This window comes from Opisthocomus hoazin, chromosome 6 (genome assembly GCF_030867145.1).
Source record: "Opisthocomus hoazin isolate bOpiHoa1 chromosome 6, bOpiHoa1.hap1, whole genome shotgun sequence".
Lineage (NCBI taxonomy): Eukaryota > Metazoa > Chordata > Aves > Opisthocomiformes > Opisthocomidae > Opisthocomus > Opisthocomus hoazin.
The window spans coordinates 3,870,820-3,892,764 of record NC_134419.1 but is presented as its reverse complement, the minus strand read 5'-3'; the positions used below and the strand labels follow the sequence as shown (position 1 = coordinate 3,892,764).

The 21,945-nt window shown below is 51.4% G+C and overlaps 1 protein-coding gene across 15 annotated transcripts in view; it reads left to right on the top strand.

Annotated features, from left to right (window-relative positions):
- Positions 1-9,427, top strand: part of NFIA (nuclear factor I A) — a 361,042-nt gene extending 351,615 nt beyond the window's left edge. For all 15 annotated transcript variants that reach the window (XM_075424357.1, XM_075424356.1, XM_075424358.1 and 12 more), the window contains one exon: positions 2,354-9,427. In XM_075424357.1, coding sequence (XP_075280472.1) covers positions 2,354-2,430 — 77 coding nt within the window. In that variant the 3' untranslated portion in view covers positions 2,431-9,427. The remainder of the gene's footprint in view (positions 1-2,353) is intronic.
- Positions 9,428-21,945: the final 12,518 nt, after the last annotated feature.

Genomic DNA, 21,945 nt, shown 5'->3' with positions numbered 1-21,945 from the left:
CAAAAAGAAAAGTGTGGGGAGCGACACACAATAATTAGCCCTTTGTCTAACTTTCCCAAGTGCCAGAGAAAGACAGATTAATTAAATATACAACAGTGTTGGTTTTTGGAGTGGGGGTCTCTCTTGCTGTGGAGGTCATAAATTAGGCAGAATAAATACTTCAATGTGTTTGCAGCGGGGCTGCTACGTCAGAGCGGCTGGCGGGCGGTGGGAGGGCGCAGCGCGGCTCTTGCTAATGATAGTCACGTCTGGGGCTGTCTGGTTGCCCCTAGCAACGAGACATGATGTAACACCAGGATGAACTTGAACTTGGGGGACTTGAAAAGGGAACAATAGACCAGAGCAATCAATAAAGCCTATTTCAGTGAAGGATTACAGAGCCGCTCTGGGGTAACCTTGTCTGCGAGGCGCAGGCTGAATAGCAAGATGCGTGAAGGAGCGCGGTGCCGGCGGGGGGGGGGGACAGACCGACGGACCAACGGACGGACCGACCGGCGGACCGACCGACAGGGAGCCCCGCGGACGGCCCCGTCGCCAGCTCGCCTTTTGCCTTTTCTTTTTCTTCTTTAAAAAAAAAGCCAAAAAAAACCCCACTTTTGAAGCGAGAGCGGGGCAGCTCCCGCCACCCGTCCCGGCCGGTGGGCCATGTGGCCGGGCCAGCGGCGATGGGAGCCAGTTAGACATCTGCGATATAGATTCGAACCATCGGCTCTGAATTTTTAACCCCTCTCCTCCCCGCGGGGCTCTTCCGCGGCCCCCAGCCCGGCCAAAGACCGGCACGCTCCCAGCGACGAGCGTGAGGGACGACCCGGCAAAGTTCGGAGGAGTTTGCAGCCCGGGGTGCTCGGCGTCCCTGCGCCCGCCGAACGTCCGCAGGGCCCTGCCAGCGGGGAGGGGAGCAGGGCTTGGCACCGCTTCGCAAACCCCGCCAGAACTTCGCTCTGTTTATGAACTTTACATATGAGAGCTATTTCGTTTAATTGCAGCCTGCGTACGCCTAAATATAAAATCTGCAGGCAATAGATGGAGCCGATACGGGACCAGTGTGTTTGAATTGAGAAGGGCGAGCGGAGGAAGAGTCACTTAATGAGGTGTACTGGAAGCAGGACAACTTCTCCGACCGTGCTATTTATTTTACCGGTTCCTACCTCCATGGCAAGACCACATAATCTGAGTCCCACATGAAACTTGCCTCAGAGTCTTCTGTAAATGTTCATAAATCCTCCCCGGACTGATTATGCTATCAGTCACGTCAGACGCTGAAAAGGAGCGGAGGAAAAAAGTTGGTAAAACTTGTCGTCAGTTTGTACCCGCAGACGTATGCACCTCATCTATTACGGGAGCCTGAGTTAAAACGGGGGGTATCAGCAACGGCTCTTTAATACCTGAATCCTCCTTGTTGTATTACTTAACTTCGGGCTAAATAGTTGCTGCTCGTTGGTGTATTCCCACAGCACTATGTCACTGCCAAGCAGCATCCCCCTGCGCGTACAGTCCCGGGGCCTAACACTGCTCCCATTCATCCCGGCTTCGGCTCGGTCTGACCGCGCCGCGGCCGGCCGGGTCTCCCGGTGCGGTGGCACTGCCCCGACTCCGGCACGCCGGCGGGGTCTATTTTCCTACCGAGGAGCGAGATTACTTTCAGCTCCCTGGGCGTCTGCGCGGTCGGGTGGTGTGGCCGAGCTGAAATCCCAGGGAATTCCCTCCCTTTGCGCACGGAGAGGGGGGGAAGAAAGATTTTCCCAAAGAAAAGCTATTCGTTGGGGTCCGCGTTTTGCTTTGAAACACAAGTACGGCCAGAGATACGGGACGTTGTCGGCGATCCGCTTTCCCCCAGAGTCGCTTTATCCTGGCTTTTCTCTAGCGGTCCACGTTTCTCCGAAGAAAACAGCCCCGTTGTTGAGTTTCCGTGCATCTGTCCCAGCGAGACAGTGGAAGCAGGGCAGTATAAAGCAACAGATGCTTATGCTGGCACATGCCTAAAGACCCAAGAAAACCCCGACTGCAGGGTGATAAATGGCACGGGGAGGCGAGCGAGGATCGCCTTTTCAGGGGATTAGACAAAAGTGAACCGGAGGGATTGCCAAGCCATAATCTATAAAAAAGATTGATAACTTGTAACGTGACGTGACCCCCGCGTTCATCTGTAGCTACGTCCAGCGACGGTCAGGAGGGAAAACAAAAAAATATTGATTTGTACAGTATTTTTAATAAAGCTTTGTAATTAGGTCGATTCGTCACGGTCTCAATTAGCCCCCCTCTTGGCGGCGGAGGCTGGCGGCGGTGCCCGACGCCCTTCGGGAAGCAGCGCAAGCGGGCGGCAGGGCTGACGGCTCTCCTCTCTCTCTTGCAGTCCTGGTACCTGGGATAAAAGTCTCCGCTTCCCACCACGCACCGGACAGACCACCAGACCCCTTCCCACCTCTGTAACACGGCAGCAGCAGCAATGCAGCGCAGCGACTTCACATCGGCGGAAGGGGAGGCGAGCAGACACCGACAGCAAAACCAGTACATGGAAATGGCAAACGTTATGGTTGAATGGCGAAGGCCGTAACTTTTTTCGAGATTTTAATTTTTTTTTTTTTTTTTTTTTTTTTTTTTTAGACAACTTAGGACTGTTGTAATTTCGCAGACGGTGCTGGAAATGGTTGGGCTTCGTAACTTTTGAAGTGTTTCATTGGTAGTGTAAGCGTTAGGTGACACTGAGTAGAACTAGCCTCTGCTGCTGCTTACCAACTCGCTGTTGTAACACACTTTCCAGATGGAGCCTAACTGTTTTGCAGTATCCTCATCGATCTTTCCCATACAGGTGTGAGACTTCTTGAGAAATCATGAAACACACTTAAACGATAACTTTTGTAGTAGCTGAATTCTGCAATATACAACTTACCGGACAGACATAGAGCATGTTTTTCTGTAACATATCGGAAAAAAAATTGCAGGTTTCTTTTTATCTGGTTGGGGTTTTTTTTTTTTTTTTTTGGTTTTTTTTTTTTGTTTATTTTTTGTTACAGTCGGCACTTAGATACATAACATGAACCATAAGAGCATTGTCAACAATTTTTTTCCACTCAATTGCAGAGCGATTTAGAACATCGAACTACTACTATTCACTAAAAAAAAAAAAGAAAAAAAAGAAAAAAAGTTTGAAATGCTGCACTTACATTTAAAAAAAAACATTTTTCAACAATTTTCAACAATTACACAAAAATTCACGCAGAAATGGGGAAGTTGGTCTGTTTTGACAGAAACTGACAGGAATCAATCAAAACAATCGAATTTTGAATTGAGTAAAGTGCAATTTCATTGGATAGCTAAATATCTTTGTAAGATAGAGATTGTTGAAAATTCTATTTTTGTTTTCCAAGTCCTTCCACCCCAGGACTCTAAATTATTGGGGTAAAAAACAGCCTTGCAAGAAAAAGGGGAGCTATTTTTGCTTTTTATGTTTTTTATTGTTGAACTTGTATCCCTTTAAAACTGAAGGAAAATTAAAAAAAAAAAAAACAAATCTAATGGTGCTTTTACCACAATATGTTAACTACATTAAATGCTAATTAATCATTTTCTGTTATCAAAGCACATAACTAAAATGAAATCATAATCTCTGTTAATTTTATAAGCTAAAAGTCACTATAATGGATTATGCCAATTCTGACAAATTTTACGTGTTTCCGGCAATATAGGGTTTATCGGTTCTCAAACACCTTGGGAATAAGAGAGAACGGTCCAGAAAGTAACACACCTTCGTGTCCCTGAACTGGTACATTTTCTGGACTGCGAAGAAAACGTGACAGAAACGAACGATGCTGATCTTACAACTTATGCCAGTTCAAAGCAAGGGCACTTGCTGAAGAAGAAAAAAAAAAAAAAAGAAAAAGAAAAAAAAAAACCAACAACGACAACAAAAAAGTTTGGACCCCAAACGTCCTGTATCTTATGTACAAAAAAAAGGAAAAAAAAAGCAAAAAAAAAAAGAGTGCAAGTGATTTTTTCTATCAGACAGCGGAGCACCCCTTTGCTTCACATGCAACTTTAAGAAGGTTTCCTATACTATACATATATATACGTTCTGGTTGGCGAGTCCAGCTAATCAGAGAAAGTCTCTGCATGTTCTAGTGTTAGTAACTAATTTTTATATAGTTAATGTAGGGTAAAGTAGAGTGCATTAAGACACAATATTGTAATCCCTATTCCAGGCACTTGCCTTTAAACTATGTTTGTTCGACCCTTCAGAAGGGTTTCTACTACTGTCCTATACAATCAAGTAACTGAAATTCTTGGGAAGACACTTTGCTCCTCATCTTTTCCCTGAAACGATGTTTTGTTTTGTTTTCTTAATTTGCACGAAACGAGAAAAAAAAAAAAAAATTCCATATCAATGTGCCTTGCCCTGGATAGCGATTATTTGTGGAATTGTTGCACATGTTCCTCTATTGAAAGGGGTTTTTCCCTAGTCAAGCATTTGGAGACACTTTTTGTAAATGTGACTTTTATGTCGGCCATCGTCAGTTCCAACACCTAGGATTAAATAGGATGTTAGTTGTTCCGCAGATAGGAGTAGTGTTTATTGTCCTGTATGGTCAGTGGCAGTGCTATTCTGAGATCTGTAGATGCTAGATTATCAGTATTTTTGGATGTTGCTGCATTTTACCTTTTATTTGGAGTCTTCCTTTTTCGTTTTGTTTTCTCCCAGATATATGAAAATATGCAATACCTGCTTATATCATGTAGAAAAGCTTAGCAATTATTAATTTTTCTTTTAATTTTTTTTTTTTTATTTGACCAAAGTTGGTGCTGCACTTGACGCAGTGTGTTTTAGGTGTTTGTCTTTGTACTTTTGTGATTTTGAATGCACATGCAGGAAGGGCTCTTCTTAGAGAAGCAGTCAAACTGTGAAGCACTAAGCTGAACCCTGCTTCAAGCAATTTTTGTTTTACAACTGTTCCTTTCACAAGCAAGCCTTAAAAAAAAAAAAACTTCCTTTTTCTTCAGATCCCACACCCATTTTTATTAGCAGACTGCAATCAATCCACATTCAATAAAAGTATATAATGCCCATTTTTATATGCACGTTTTTAAACTTCCAAGTTCTGAAAATTGTTTACTGGTTATTCTCTATTTAAGGAAAAAATAAAATGTTTTGGATTTTCATATGTGTCTGATAAGTGGTTGAGTAGTCATTTTGCTCTATTGTATTGTGTGATTGTTAGTATATGGTATCACATCCTCTAGCCAGCATCCTTTGCCTTCCCTATAGCACTTAGCTGGGCATTATTAAGACATATGTGCACTAAAAAAAAAAAAAAATAGCAGCTTTCAGTGCTTCACAGTGAAGGGAAAAAAGCCTAGACAAACATTTTGTCAGAACCTTGCTATGAGACAAGGTATTACCAGTAAATTGGTTGTATATACAATAAAATTGCACCCTTTTTTAAACAAAACAAACTAAGCAATAGTTTGGGCAGTTCGTGGTTTTTAGCGAGCGTGTTGTAGTCATGGCTGCAAAGAGAGAGAATTCACCTGCCCACTCAGAAGATATGTAATTTGTATGTTGTATAGTTTTATTGATTACACTGATTTATTCTACCCTATTTTATAATGCAGGACTTTTGTAATGTTGTTTAAATGAGGAAAAATTTCTGTCAAATTAGCTTAGCGGAATTTCTGATTGTTCGTTATAAAGGCAGCGTTCATAGAATTGCTTTTTTTTTTTTTTTTTTTCCTTTGGGAACTGGATTTAAGTTAAAAACTTTCCCGTTTCCTTTTTGTATGTATTTAAATACAGTTATTTTTCTTCTCTCAATGGTATAGCATATTCCTATGCTTGAGAAGTATAGGCTACTGAAGAACCATTGTAAATGGACATTACAGGTATGCTGTATTTTTGAAGGTATTTTGTCATATTAAGTTTGATGACGCTAAAGTTAGGGAACTCTGAGCAGAACTGCGAGAAAATCAAATGTTTTAAAGGCTTTAAAACATTAGGTAGGCGGTCAAGGGTGTTAACCAACAGGGGTTGTCAAGTACTACACGCTAAAGTCAGTTGTCGGTCACCTTCCTCCCAGGCGGCGAACCCAGCAGCTCCGCTCCGCGCAGGCGTAGGGACCCGCGGAGCCGGGGACCCCGGGGACCCCGAGGCGGGTGGCCGACCGCTGCGGCGGCCGCGGCCCTGGGCTACCGTCCCGCTCCCCGCCGCCTCGCCCCGGCATCGCGCCGAGTCGCGCCAGCAGCTCGGTTCTCCTGCTCCCCAGAACCCGCCGGACGCGCGAGTCTCTGACCTGCGGCCGCCCCCCGGCCACCCAAATTTAGAGCCCGAGGAATGGCTTGGCGCGAATTGACTTTCCTCAAGTCAATTCCTTCCTTTTTTCCCCCCCTCTTTTTTTTTGGTTTTTTTTTTTGTTTTTGGTTGAGCGAGGGCACTTGCTTTTATCATGCCACGCACCCCAGCGATGCCGTTATTATTTATTCTTCTTCCGTTCCGATCAAAACTTTGGGGCTTCGAGTTTAGGCAGCCATGGTACACTTTGTCTCCGTTGCTTGTTCCCCCTCCCCTTAGGGTCGAAGGGGAAAAGAAACACCGAGGTTTCTCGACTCCACAGTATTCAGTCAGCCCACAGGAATATGCAAAATCCCTCTAACATTTTTTTTTTCTTTCTCTAGTTCTCTTTGTTCCGTATATTTGCAGCTTTGTAGTAACAGTGTTATGAAATATTTACTGTACAAAAATACAAAAAAACCCAGATGCATAGCCTAAAATAGTTTTTTTTTCCTTGTGGTGAATTTCTTTTTAAGAATGTCAGTTAATATTGTACTTTGCATTGTGTCTCTGGAAATATCTTTTATTTTTTGTTTTGCCTTTTTTTTTTTTTTATTGGTAGAAGGCCTCCATCGAACAAAATTAAAACCATAACCGGCATGACAATGTAAGGAGAGCTTCAATGGCACCTAAACAGTAAATAAGTGACAAAACCCAGCCCGGTGAGGCCTGTCGGAGGCAGGTCTCGTGGAGCGAGCGCTGCCTGCTCGGCAGGACGGTCGTGAAATCGAGCTTGCGATGCCAATTTTGTCTGGAAGTCGATGCATGTGTTACTGTTTGACAGTAAACCCAGCTACGCCACCATCAAGTCCAAGGCTGCGCAATAGTCTAATTAGTCTCGAGTACATTTTCCTTTTATTTTTTCCAATAAAAAAGCAGTGGGATGAAAATTGCTTTGATATATAGCAGGTAACATTGAAGCTATTCCATAGCACTTAACTGTAGTGAATACTGTGTCACCAATTCTGAAATCAATTTAATGTTTAATGCAAATCCATTACATGGTGCTATTACAGGCTGGCAAAATGATTTACAAAAATGTGACAACTTGGGCTCAATTCACTCTGCTTTCCAACAATGTAAATGCATAGCAGTGTTTATCTGCATGGAAACTATGCACTAATCTATCTGAAAAAGAAAAAAAAAGAAAAGAATATATCGACTTTGGTATCTACTTTCCGTTTACTTCGATCCTTGCCTTTTCGGTCATTGTTATAATGCCAGCTTTAGGACAGAACGAATTATAAGAAAACCAGCATAATACCTGATATATTAAAATGTAGTGCCTGTGAAATCTGTATTATATTGCTCTTCTGAAGTAAGATTTTTCTACACCGGTAGCCTTCGCTGTCTGTCAGAACCTTCTGATATAGGTGATGTAAAATAACCGTACAATATTAATGCATGCTATTCCATAATGCTTAGTAGCTGTATGAATATTACTCAAAGTTATGTTAGTCTTTTTTTCTGACTTGGTTCTTGTCAGATAGGTTTAAAGATATTTCACTGAGAACGCAAATTCTGTCTTTTCTTGATTTGGGGTGTTTTCAGTATTTTGGAGGTATACATTTACTTAAATTCAGTATTACTTGTGTTTTGGGTTTTTTTTCTTTTTTTTCTTTTTTTTTCCTTTTTTTTTTTCTTTTTTTTTCTTTTTTTTTTTTTTTTTTTCCCCTCCCAGAGGGCAGGACATGGGCTTTGAGACCAGAAATGCGTGCCTGGTAAGATTTTCGTCTCAAAAAGCTACCCTCAGAATTCCGAGCACTCGCTCCGGAGAGCAGACGCATGACGTCCGCGCTGGAGGGACAGCCCTTGAAACCCGCGGGCGAGCCTGAGCTCGCCTTGCCAGGGCTCGCTCGACGGGCAGCGCCCAACCAGGTACCCATGCTTGACCCTTCTTCACACCAGACTTCCTCATCTAGAAAGAAAAAAAAAAAACCCTTTTAAAAAAAAAAAAACAAAAAAAAAAAAAACAAAAAAAAAGAAAAAAGAAAAAAAAAAACCTCATGTGGTTGTTTAGTTTCATGCACAGTTGCAATATTTTTTCTTCAGACGAACTCTGTACAAACTTTGGGCCCGATTCATAAAAGCTCCGTTGCTATTAACACGGGAGGCTGGTGGGCTTGCCCCCGCCGTGCCCTCGCCGGAGCCCGGCCGGAGCAGGACCGGCACCGGCACCGGTGGGACGGGGCCGCCGAGGCAGCTCCGGGCCCGGGGAAGGGGCCGCGGAGGGCAGAGGGCGGCTCGGTGCCGGGGCTCTGTAACGCGCGGCGACGCGCCGACACAAGAGATCTTGTCCGTACCCGGAAAAAACCCGCTGGGACGCTACCTCGAGCTCTAGGGAAACCCTCGTAAGGGCGAGTGCTCGTACGCAGCGTGAACTTTTGTACTTTATGCTTTTTTTTAGGGAAGACTTTTCCACTGAGTTAATCTTCTGTGCTCGAGCGTGAGCAAACACAGCGGTGTCGGGTGAAATCCCCCCCTTCTATCCGCATCCACAAATTAATAAGAGGGAAAAAATAAACCCCAAGAAGATGAGTTCCATGGTAGGAAGATAGCGCCCGGCTTGGCATCGTCCCCGTGCCCGGCTGCGCCCGCTGCCCCGGGGCAAGGCTGCGGCACCCCTCGCCTTGGGAGCAGGGGCGAGCGAGCTCTCCGCTCCCGCTGGCCCTGCGGCTGAGCTCTGCCCCAGCCCTGCCCCGGGGCCCTGGGCGCCGATTTGGGATTCGGGGCGCTAAAATTTTCCCCCGGCCGTGCGAAAGGTCTGCTGCGAACGCACTTGACGCCCGTGTTAATACCATGCCGTGTTCATTTTTGTTTTATGAGTCCGGCCCCTCGTGCCTCTAGTATACTTGTATTGACTCTCATAGTTACCATTTTAGTTTTACTGTGTTCTGTGAAAAAAAATTGTAATTGGTTGAGAATCACTGTGGGCATCCATCCTTATTCAACTAAGTCTCCGCAGGTTTTTTGAGCTGGTGTGGATTAGTTTAACTCTTGTATTCAACCATTAGTGCTACCACCTTCTCACATTACAATACAATTACTGGAAGCAAGTACTGCATTTCCTATGCAACAAAAAAGGAAAATAAAAAATTGCTAATGCTACCGGGCCGTGTTGTTATTTACTCGCAGCTGGGCGCGGGGCGGGTGTGCGGCGACGGGGACGGGGACGGCCGGCCGACCAGGGCCGTTTGGGGGTTCACAGGCAGCGGCTTCCTCCCAAATCGTGAGCGGATTTGGTGAAATCGAGTCGCTGCCGTCACCTCGGCCACACTCCCTGGGTGTCCCGTCAGCACCAAGTCACTCCTCGCCCGGTAACGGATCGATCTTCAGCGAACCTCTGCAGGTTAGATCGTCCGGAGCGAAGGCACGGCGCATGTCTAGAAAAGACTGATGGAGGAGATTCAGCAAGGGCAAGGGCAGGGTCCTGCACCTGGGGAGGAACAACCCCATGCACCAGTACAGGCTGGGGCTGACCTGCTGGAGAGCAGCTCTGTGGAGAGGGACTGGGAGTGCTGGGGGACGACAGGGTGACCATGAGCCAGCAGTGTGCCCTGGCTGCCAAGAAGGCCAATGGGATCCTGGGGTGCATCAAGAAGGGTGTGACCAGCAGGTCGAGGGAGGTTCTCCTTCCCCTCTGCTCTGCCCTAGTGAGGCCCCATCTGGAGCACTGTGTCCAGTGCTGGTCTCCCCAGTTCAAGAAAGATGAGGAGCTACTGGAATGAGTCCAGCAGAGGGCTACAAGGATGATGAGGGGACTGGAGCATCTCTCCTATGAGGAGAGGCTGAGGGAGCTGGGCTTGTTCAGCCTGGAGAAGAGAAGGCTGCGAGGGGACCTTTATCAGTGCCTCTAAATATCTGCAGGGTGGGTGTCAGGAGGACGGGGCAACTCTTTCCAGTGGTGCCCAGCGACAGGACAAGGGGCAACGGGCACAAACTGGAGCATGGGAAGTTCTGTCTGAACATTAGGAAGAACTTCTTCCCTCTGAGGGTGACGGAGCCCTGGCCCAGGCTGCCCAGGGAGGTTGTGGAGTCTCCTTCTCTGGAGATATTCCAGACCGGCCTAGACAAGGTCCTGTGCAGCCTGCTCTGGGTGACCCTGCTTCGGCAGGGGGGTTGGACTGGGTGACCCACAAAGGTCCCTTCCAACCCTGACTATTCTGTGATTCTGTGATTCTGAGATCAATTAAATCTGCAAATGCTACAATATTTCTCTAAAAGTAGCTAAACTTCTAAAATGTTACTTCCGAAGAGCCCGAGTACGAGGTGCTGCTGGTGTTTTGGCCATCACCATTTTGACCATGGCCGTGGCCGTTGGGCTCGCAGCCCAGCCGTACCGCACCTCCCGGCAAGGCTTCTGCAGGGCACAGGCGGGGAGAAGGAGGCACCTTTACAGCCTGTAGCGTTTTCTGTGAAGTTTTTCACTGTGCAACACCTTTTCCTTAAAAGCTAAGTGCAGAAATGTAGTTGCAGAAAGGAATATTTTGCGTTTAAGCCGTTCTGCCTGGTTTCCACCTGGTGCAGCTCCGCCGCGTGGCCCTGGGGACAGGAGACGAGGACCACCGTGGCACCCAGCCCCAGCGCCCGCTCTTCCAGTTGACCTGGGGGGAAAGCGAGCGTTTTCTAACAAACAGTTGCCCGACACTCCTAAACCGCTGGCATTTCCCTTCCCACACCTCCGCTTAGTTTCAGTTTGGGCTATGAGGTTTGGGCCATGCCCAGCTCTGATGTTCCCGTCCCCGGGGGCCCTCTGGCACCGGTGCGCGGTGGGGCAGCCCAGGGCAGGCTGCAGTCCGTGAAATTCAGCTTTTTTCATCATGCAGAGGACTGGGCGGTGAGGAGCAGCCAAACGTGTCCTGGCAGGAGACCCAGTGCCCCAAGCAGGGGCTCACCAGCAGCGCTGGCTCCCTCTCACCCTGGGGAGCCCCGGGATTGGGGGGGGGGAGGCTGGAGGTGCTGAGCCCGTGCTCGCTCCCACTTTTGGGCCAGAAGTTCACCTCAAGGCTGCAGAAACGAGCCCGAATGGTGCCCCTTTGGCTTGGAAGCGAGCCCAGGCGTGGGCTGGCGTCCCCGCTTCCCCCGAGCAGCGGCGGTGAGCACGGGGGGTGCAGGCGTGGGAGGGAGGGGCAGGGACCCACCCACACACATCGCTGCACGAATACACACAGAAAAACGAAAATAGGCGTTAAAAAAGAAGAAAAAAGCTCAGCGACGTTACCGAGGGACGGTGTCCCCCCATGGCCCCATCTGCGGCCGACGCTGCGCTCCCCGGCAGCTCGGTAACACCACCCCGCTCCTCGCACTCGGCCCCCGCGCTCTCGTCCATCACCTCCTCCCTACGAAACATCCTTCGCTCGTATTTATTTGCACCCTGTGTCACGGAGGCCACTGGCTGAGGCTGCTGCGGGTTCTACTGGAGCGACCGGAGGGGCTGCGGGAGGGCGGCCGGACCCTGCCCCACGCCGGGTGGGAGCCATGTGGGGAGCGGGCACCCGCGGGGCCGCGGCCGGGCACTGGGCACCCTCTCCTGCGCTCTCTCTCCTTTTCTCCCACCCCTTGCTTTTTGTTTTCTCTTTCTTCCTGCGGGAAGAAAAAGTCTCCGTCAGCATCGAAGGAAATAAATCCCATTTATTATTTATTGCTATCAAAATGTGTCAGCTTGCCTCGGGACGCAAGAAGAATACGCAATAGCCCACGAACGGAAAATTAAGAACTTTGGGTGGAAGAAGTCCAGGGTGGTGTCCAGCCAGAGCAGCACGGGCGGTGGGACGGGCTCACGGGGAGGTGGGTACCGCACAAAGCCATCGCCGGGTGGGCGTTGCCTGCCGCCCCCCGCGCTCCCGCTTTTAGGGAGGTTTCATTTATCACCGTTTGGTTTTTCATCGGTGGAAGAAGTACGGGCTGAAAACCCCGTCCTGGCCGTGACCACCAACGCCCGCGCGCGAGCCCTGCGTTCCCTCGGAAGGATGCTCCGTGGCGGGGGACTAAGCTGCAGCGAGCACAGTGGTGACCAAGTATTGATACCAAATTTTGACACATCGGGTGTTTTCACCTCTCTTTCCCCAAATGCAAGCTGTGCCAGGTTGCTCTTGCATGCCAATACATAATCTTCAGAAATTTTCAGTCTTCTCCCGAGCTTATTGTTGTCGCACCGGTATCCTGAAGGGATTACTCGCCCCTCACGAGACAACGGCTTTTTAAATTCCCGGTGCTCGTGGATCTGGCGATTTAATCTCTTCCTTGAATGTGAACATTCCCGATGATGCGACAAGAAAAGGACTCGGGGAGTGCGACCAAGGCGGTGGGTTCGTCCGATGTCTTTTATCTGCCGAAGACAAGCCAAGACTGGAAATATTTATTGGTTCAGTACTTCAGCAACACGGCATTAATTGCCTCCGCGTGTTTTGATGGGTAGTTAGCGCAAGGGTATTAATGAAAATAGCACCACTTCATTTTAAAATTAACTGCTTGGCCATTCAGCAACATGAGCTGATAAATTATGGCAATAAATTTGCGACGGAGATTTATGCCACCACAACTCATGCTTGGGCCCGTGTGCGCACTCCGGTGGTGCCGGGGGCATGGGCGGACGTGGGGGGACAAGGGGGCCACAGCCGGCACCCCCCACCTCCCTTACCCGTAGGGAGCTCCGTGATTTTTTTAAAACCCTTCCAGCAATGCAGTTCCCCAGTTCAAGGAAAGATGAGGAGCTACTGGACAGAGTCCAGCGGAGGGCTACGAGGATGAGGAGGGGACTGGAGCATCTCTCCTATGAGGAGAGGCTGAGGGAGCTGGGCTTGTTCAGCCTGGAGAAGACAAGGCTGAGAGAGGACCTTAGAAATGCCTCTAAATATCTGCAGGGTGGGGGTCAGGAGGATGGGGCCAGACTCTTTCCAGTGGTGCCCAGCGACAGGACAAGGGACAACGGGCACAAACTGGAGCAGAGGAAGTTCGAGCTGAACATGAGGAAGAACTTCTTCCCTCTGAGGGTGACGGAGCCCTGGCCCAGGCTGCCCAGGGAGGTTGTGGAGTCTCCCTCTCTGGAGATATTCAAGACCCGCCTGGACGCGGTGCTGTGCAGCCGGCTCTGGGTGACCCTGCTTCGGCAGGAGGTTGGGCTGGGTGACCCACAGAGCTCCCTTTCAACCCCGACCATTCTGTGATTCTGTGATTCTGTGACCTTCCAGGTCGGTTTTGGTGCTCCTTTGCAGTGAACGATGCCCGGCGGCGCAGGGACCCTCCTTGCCGCAGGCAGCTGGAGGCACGGCCAAGTCTCCGGCGGCAAACAGGGCACTCAGAGCCGGCTCCCGTTCCTCCAGACTGATGGGAGCAGAGCCGAGCGTTTGGTTCTTGGGTGGAAGACGCACAACTTCTAGAGAAACTTCCGCTGGAGGTTGCGTTTATAAATAAACGTGACAAATTTAATAGGGTAGGATAGGTATTTGAATTATTGATTGTTAAATATTTAAGCTCCGAGTCCCCATCCATCAAGATGTGTGAGAGAGCTCAGGGCAGATTTATGACGCTGGAGTTTTCCTGGTTAGCTGGCACTTGGCATTTCCATTAATTATAGCCCACACGTTTGGGTTCTTTCAGGATTTGTTAGAAGTATTTATAAAAGATGTCCCTATTATACCATTTAAATATTGTTTGTGCAACTGGAACGTGTTTTCTATTGGGGATTAATACACTGTTTGATTTAGGGGAAAATTCAATTAGAAGGTGTAAGTCTCGGGAGACGAATGCTTCCTTTGAAAAGGTTTTCCACCACTGGGAAGCACAAAGTTTTTCTTTTACGTATAAATATTTCGCTCTGGGTGTTTCGCGGGGTCTGCGGGTGGGTGGGACGGCTCGGAAGTGCCCTTGGTGATGGGGAGCAGGAGCGGAGGTGCGTGGCAGGCAGGGGGGAGGGGGAAATTCCACCTATTTATTAAAAATAAGGGATGTGGGGCCAGCCACTCCGTGGATCTCCCTGGGAAGGGTGTGAGCCCCGGGGTGGGAAGGGTCTGTGCCGGGGGAGCGAAGCGCCTGGGGCCCTCGGGTCAATAACGCACCTCCAAAAAAATAATACCTCCCGACGCAGGTAGCCGTATGATAGATGGTAATTGCTCGAGGAGAGCCATTACGGCCAGCTAGGTCAATACTCTGCCTTTCCAGAGTGCTTTAATTAATACATATTTACATCAGGCCATAGCAGGGCTTTCTCTGAGCCGTGGTGTCAGGCCGAGAAAGGCTCCTCACTCTCGTAATTTGGGGGTGGCAGGAGTTTAGCCTCGCTGTGCCCCGTTGCACCATCTCGACGCCCCCAGCTGTCACCCAACAAGTCCCCGTCCCACCGGTGCTGCCCACAGGGCCCAACCACCGCCCCGTGCTGCCCGCCCGCGGTGGACGGCCCGGGACGGCGATTCGCCGGTGGCAGCAGTCCCCGGTGTCACCTCCCTCCCCCCCTGGGCTCCACGGGGGCAGGTTATCGCCACCCGAGCCAACGTGGAAAATATAAACGCTATCAGGTTATTGATTTAGGTTTTTTTTCAATTTTTCTTTTTTTTCTTTCCCCCCAGCAACCACAAATTAGAAACGGCGCTGCTAGAAATCACTGGTCTATCCACAAATTTTAATTAAAACCTAAATAAATCATTCTGGTCGCTGCGCTTGCGTCGGAACAATGAGGGGGATGGCACGCTTACAGCGGCCTGTCAGCGTCGGGTGACGGATGGGTCGCTGCGAAAACGCAGTCGGCAGCGCCGGGGCGGGAGGCAGATTCCTCGGCTAACGAAGGGCACGCGCGGCCCCGCCGCGGCCATCGTGGCAGAAGGCACCGAAGCCACCTCTCGGGGCTGGAGTGGGGAAGGAGAAGTTTCGTGAGGGCTGGCGGGACAAGTCCTTGTTCGATAAAGCGCGGCGCTGCAACGCGACGCCACGATGCCGAGTAATGTTTTCCCCTGTCCTTGCAGCAAACAATAACCATATGCTGGAGTCGTTACCACATGTTTGTTTTATTTCTTCATTAGCACACAACGAGGACTCGGGGATAAAAAAGAGGTTTGGTCGCTCCAAGTGCTCGGGGAGAGCTTCGAGGCGGGGACGCAGCCATCCAAGGTCCGACGCTGGACCTTGCGCTTTGCTGCGCCTTCCCACCTGTCCCCGCTGCAGCCCTGGACCAGGGCGTCCCGGTCGGGGACCTCCGGCGTGTGTGGGAGCGGAGGAGCCGGGGATGGGAGTTGGGATGGGGACCGGGATGGGAGCTGGGATGGGAGCTCGGATCAGGGCTGGGATGGGGTCTGGGATAGGAGTTGGGATGGGGACCAGGATAGGAGCTGGGATGGGGACCAGGATGAGAGCTGGGGTGGGAGTCAGGATGGGAGCTGGGATGGGGCTGGGATGGGAGCTGGGATGGGGGCCAGGGTGGGAGTTGGGATGGGAGCCAGGACTGGGGCTAGGATGGGAGCCAGGATGGGAGCTGGGATGGGGGCCAGGGTGGGAGCCCAGGATGGGGGCCATGGATCGCGTTGCTCCTCCCACCCTGGGGCACCAGCCACAGCACCATCAGCCGAGCGAGAGGCCAAAGTTAAACAAATTCTTCTCCTGTGTTTTCTGAACTCTCTCCATCCGACGGGACAGGCAGCACCGGGGCCAGGGGGACGAGCAGTTGTTTGGCGCAGCAGAAGCGAGTGCCGGCCACCCACCGGTGAAGCCCACGAGGTGCTGATGTCCAGCACAAATGGAAACCCCTCAGTCCTGGAGAGCTGTGGCTCTCAAAAAGCCTCTGAATTTAACGCCAGCCTTACAGAGTAGCCGTGCCTTTTTTGAAGGTGATGGCTTTGGCCAAACTCTGCTCAGGGCACTTGGGCTCTGCCTGTGGCCATGGGGGCTGGAGAGCCTGTGGGACATCACTGGTGCCTTCAGGGAACATCTCTAGGTGCTGCTCCTCAAGAGAAGGGGCCGTCGCCGCATCAGTGGTGCGATGGGCTTGGGCACGGCTGTGCTCCGCTGCAGAGCTGCTGCCCCGCACCCACCCCTCCGCTCCACGTGGACCCTGCCTCCCTGCATGGACCCTTCACCCCTGCATGGACCTTTCCTCCCTGCATGGAGCCCCCAGTCCCTGCATGAATCCCATCCTCCTCGCAGGGACCCCCTCATCCCCGCATGGACCCTCTCCTCCACACATGGACCCCGTCCTCCTCGCAGGGGCTACCTCCTCCATGCATGGGCCACCTCCTCCCCACACGGACCCCATCCTCCCTGCAGACACCCCCTGATCCCTGCGTCGACCACCTCTTCCCCACAGGGAGGGACCACCTCCTCCGTGCACAGACCAGCAACCCCACCATGGTAAAGCGTCCTCCCAAGGCCAGCGTTCATGTTTCAACCAGTGAGTTTCCTCAAATGCCTTGAGTTGGACAAAACACCATTTTCTCAGGGAACATTTTCCCCACCAAACCTTTCCGGCAGACCCAAGTTTCAGAGTCGGGGTTTTCCCCCCACCCCCAAGGGACTGTGAGTCTCCAGGCAAGAGCTGCGTCTCCCGGCACACGTGCAGCTCGGGACCGCAGTTCCTCAAAAATGCCCAACAGCACGACGCTCGCTGCAGCCCCGCACGTGCCAGCAGCCCCGTGAGCCACAGCAAACGATTGCCAGCAAAGACCAAAGAACCGTCTTGTTCCCAAAATACCAAGAATGATGCTATTTCCACCAAGAATGATGCTGTTACCACCAAGAATGATGCTATTTCCACCAAGAATGATGCTACTTCCACCAAGAATAGTGCTGTTACCACCAAGAATGATGCTATTTCCCCCAAGACTGATGCTATTTCCACCAAGACCGATGCTATTTCCACCCAAGAAGGATGATGTTTCTTTCTGAGGGTGATGGTAACTCACCCCAGGGCATGCCAGGCAAGGAAACACCTGGAAACAGGAGCTGGGCCACCTTGCTCGCCTTTGTTTTTTGGGTTTTTTTCTCCCCTCTAAAGCAGCCTCGTAAGAAGAAAGAAAAACATGGTACGTGTGTTGCTTCTGCCACGCAAAATTTGGTCTTGACAGAAGGAAAAGAAAAAAAAAAGCAGCAGGGGAAAAAAAAAACCCAACCGCTCCCAACTGCAGCACATGCTCATGGAAACAAGATGTGGCGCACATGAGGCTGTCCCAGGGAGAAAGTCTGCTAAAAATAATATATGCAGATGATCTACATAAAATGTCATGAAATATCAGCACGTAAAACCATGTGGTTATTCAGGCTGTTGCAACTGCAGCTCCAGCGTGCCAGCCGAAGGACACGCGGCGCGTGGCGCGGCTGTGTTGGGAGCCAGACGTGGGGCCAGATCCTCTCTCCAGCCGCTGCTCGAGGTGCTGGGGACTGCGGCCTGCCTCGCCGTGCAGAGCCAGGAGCCTGCAGAAACATGGGGGAACGGGGCTTGGTATGAATTTCAGACTGAGGAGGGGCAGGGACAGACCCCTGGGCATCTGCGAGGAGGTCTGGTCTGCGGAGCTGGGGTTGGGAAAAGCTGGGCACGGCCGTGCTGGAGCCAGCAGGAACCCCAAGGCTGGAGAATCTCCAGTCACAGAATCACAGAATGGTTGGGGTTGGAAGGGACCTCTGTGGGTCATCTAGTCCAGCCCCCCTGCCGAAGCAGGGTCACCCACAGCCGGCTGCACAGGACCTTGTCCGGGTGGGTCTGGAATATCTCCAGAGAAGGAGACTCCACAACCTCCCTGGGCAGCCTGGGCCAGGGCTCTGTCACCCTCAGAGGGAAGAAATTCTTCCTCATGTTCAGCTGGAACTTCTCATGCTCCAGTTTGTGCCCATTGGCCCTTGTTGTTGAAGCTCTCCTGGGCATGGGATGGAGCTGCGGTGGACAGCCGGACCTCTGCTTGGAAAGCAAATCTCAAAAAAAGGTGATTTATTTTACACAGGGCATCACTCATCCTGGGTGAAGCAGACCCCTACCGATTATTTGCCAGAGGAAAGATCCCAGCAACTAAGTTTACTTGTGTATGGGAGGATCTCAACGCACTCGGCGGCACTAACGAGCCCTGCCAGACCCCCCTGAGGTCCTTCGGGGTGGCATTATAAGGCTGCTGACATTTTCCGTGCTCCCTGCTTAGTCTCCTGGCTGCGATATAAATTTTCCTTGAGTTCTGCTTTTGCATGCATCTACACACTGTTTGTTTTTACACGCTGACCTACATAACTCATTTTAATACGTAGTGAGGCGGCAGGGTTGGGCTGGAGGGGTATCAGAGGGAGGCAGCGGCTCGGGCTGCAGGGAAGCCATCGTTTCTGTGCTTTGGGGAGGACGGCGGGGACGATGGCATCCCCTCCCCTCGCTGTCCCGCTGGAGCCTGCCGTGCTGGCAGAAATGGCATCGGGCCATTTCCATAGGTGGCCAAAATCATGGATGAACTCTTCTTAACTGTAAATTTTAATAAAATACTCACTTTTCATTTAATTTTGGGCCCTTCTGTTCTCACAGAATCCAAGGATGGTAGGGGTTGGAAGGGACCTCTGTGGGTCACCCAGTTCAACCCCCCTGCCGAAGCAGGGTCACCCAGAGCAGGCTGCACAGGACCTTGTCCAGGCGGGTCTGGAATATCTCCAGAGAAGGAGACTCCACAACCTCCCTGGGCAGCCTGGGCCAGGGCTCTGTCACCCTCAGAGGGAAGAAGTTCTTCCTCATGTTCAGCTCGAACTTCCTCTGCTTCAGTTTGTGCCCATTGCCCCTTGTCCTGTCACTGGGCACCACTGGGAAGAGTCTGGCCCCATCCTCCTGACCCCCACCCTGCAGATATTTAGAGGCATTTCTAAGGTCCCCTCTCAGCCTTCTCTTCTCCAGGCTGAACAAGCCCAGCTCCCTCAGCCTCTCCTCATAGGAGAGATGCTCCAGTCCCCTCCTCATCCTCGTAGCCCTGCGCTGGACCTTTGTACGGCACACAGCAAAGCGCTGTGATTCATCGCTTTCTTGTTATTCTGTCCTTTCGCTGGATATTGCCTGGGACGTTTTTCTCTTCCCCCCGCCTCTTCCTTTTCTTTCTTTCTTTCTCTCCAGCCTGCTCGCAAGAAGCTGATGGAAGGAGAGAAATATTCATCTCCCAGCTTTGCTCACGTGGCCGGCAGCGGCTTGGCAAACTTTCCTCGCCGCCATCCCCGTGTGTGGTACGGTGCGTGGCGGCGTGGCGGCAGCGCTCGGCGACCCCGGCGGCGGGACAGCCGCCCGAGGAACGACGCCGTCTCTCCACTCCACGTCCGGCCATTTGTCACCCAAGCTTTAATATTGAACGAGATCTGGGCTGGCCATGGCCAGGCAGTGCGGGGAAGGCTGCCGGGGAGGGGGAGCGAGCTGGGTGCCGCGGCAGGTGGGACTCTTTTTATTTCCATCGATTTTCGGTTAATAACTTTTAACCTCCCACAGCCAGACAGCTGCCGAGGGGGCCGGTGCGGGGAGCCCGCGACACGCCGGGGGCTCGGCCGGGGGCATGGGCACCTCTCCGATGACAAGGGGACCCCAAAGGGCAGGTTTGTGGCATGAGGAACACCCCATGGGTTTTCATTTAGGAGACACGCACCTTAGGGGGGGAAGCCACTGACCCCCCTTGCCCCTTACTTATTTCTGAGTAATGTTTTTGCACCATTTGGGAGGTGTCTAGGGTGGGTTTTTGTTTTCTTTCCAAAGGAAGGTTGGAAGAGAAGCGGTTGCTTGGCCGCTGCTCGCAGTGCTGGTGGGCGCAGTTGAACAGCAACATCCAACACGATCATAGAATCAGAGAATCATAGAATGCTTTGGGTTGGAAGGTCATCTAGTCCACCCCTCCCTGCCATGAGCAGGGACATCTTCACCTGGATCAGGTTGCTCAGAGCCCCGTCCAACCCGGCCTTGAATGTTTCCAGGGAAGGGGCATAGAACTACTTTCTGGGCAACCTGTGCCAGGGTTCCACCACCCCATGATGTCCAGTGTTCCTGGAGAGGAAGGATATTTTCCCAGTGAGATTTTGGAGGGGTCATCCTGGATGTGGGGCAGGAAAGCTATGGATGGCTCCCTTTCCCTGTGGCACGAGGACGAGAGGAAAGCACTGAAATTATCTCAATTATTGCCTGATTCAAAGAAGGAGAAAATAGAATCATAGAATGGTTTGGGTTAGAAGGGACCTTGAAGATCATCTGGTTCCAACCCCCGTGCCATGAGCAGGGACATCTTCCACCAGCCCAGGTTGCTCAGAGCTCCATCCAACCTGGCCTTGAACACTGCCAGGGAGGGGGCAGTCACAGCTCCTCTGGGCAACCTGTTCCAGTGTTTCAGCACCCTCATGAGGAAGAATTTCATCCTAACATCTCATCTAAATCTGCCCTCTGTTAGTTTAGAGCCATTTCTCCTTGTCCTATCACTGCACACCCTTGTGAAAAGCCCCTGTCCATCCTTCCTGTAGCCCCTTCAGGTACTGGCAGCTGCTCTAAGGTCACCCCGGAGCCTTCTCCAGGCTGAACAGCCCCAGCTCCCTCAGCCTGTCCTTGGAGGAGAGGTGCTCCAGCCCTAAGATCATCTCCGTGGCCTCCTCTGGACCCACTCCAACACATCCATGTCCTTCTTATGTTGGGAGCTCCAGAGCAGCCCAGGATACGGTTGGCTTTCTGGGCTGCGAGCGTACATTGCCAGCTCATGTTGAGCTTCTCGTCCACCAGTACCCCCAAGTCCTTCTCCTCAGGGCTGCTCTCGAGCCACTCTCTGCCCAGCCTGTCCTTGTGTTTGGGATTGCCCCGACCCAGGTGTAGGACCTTGCACTTGGCCTTGTTGAATTTCATGAGGTTCACACAGGCCACCTCTCCAGCCTGTCCAGGTCCCTCTGGATGGCATCCCATCCCTCCAGCGTGTCAACCACACCACACAGCTTGGTGTCGTCGGCAGACTTGTGGAGGGTGCGCTCAGTCCCACTGTCCATGTCGCCGACAAAGTTATTAAACAGCACCGGCCCCAATGCTGACCCCTGAGGCACATCGATATAAATAGCGTAGGGTGATTCTTTCAAGGGCAAAGAGTGAGCGATGCAGAAGTCTCCTCCAAGCCCTTGCTGCGGGGCAGACCGAGGGGCGACAGCAGCCTGATGGTATCTGGGAGGCTGCAGCGGCACGGGCACAGCCCTGCCCGGCATGGAGCCTCCCGGCTCCCCGTGAGAGGGAAGGAGGTTTCTCCTCATTTCAGCTGTAGAAAATGCACACCCTGGAGCCAGGAGATGAAGGAAAATCAGATAAAATGTACTTCTGCAAAGGATTTTGAGGTGAGACTCATGACTTTTTAATGGACCTGACTGATTTATCTCCCTCTGCGTCACTGCCGGCTGGGCAGCTCCAGCTTCTTGCTGTCCAGTCAAGCCACGGGTCCTTCCTGCCCCAGCCAGAGCCCCGTGGTTCGGCTACAGGGAGGGGTGAGGGATTCATCTGGACACGTGAAGCACGGCACAGTGCAGCCAGGAATACATTTGAACTCCTGAGGTCAGCAGTTCAGTATCGTGCTGTTACGCCCATCTCAGATATTCCATTCCCTTCCTCAGTCCTCATCATGAGACAGACCAGTGGAGGCACAAGTATGCTTTGGGGGTGTCCTGCTTTCGGCTGGGATAATTTTCCTCTC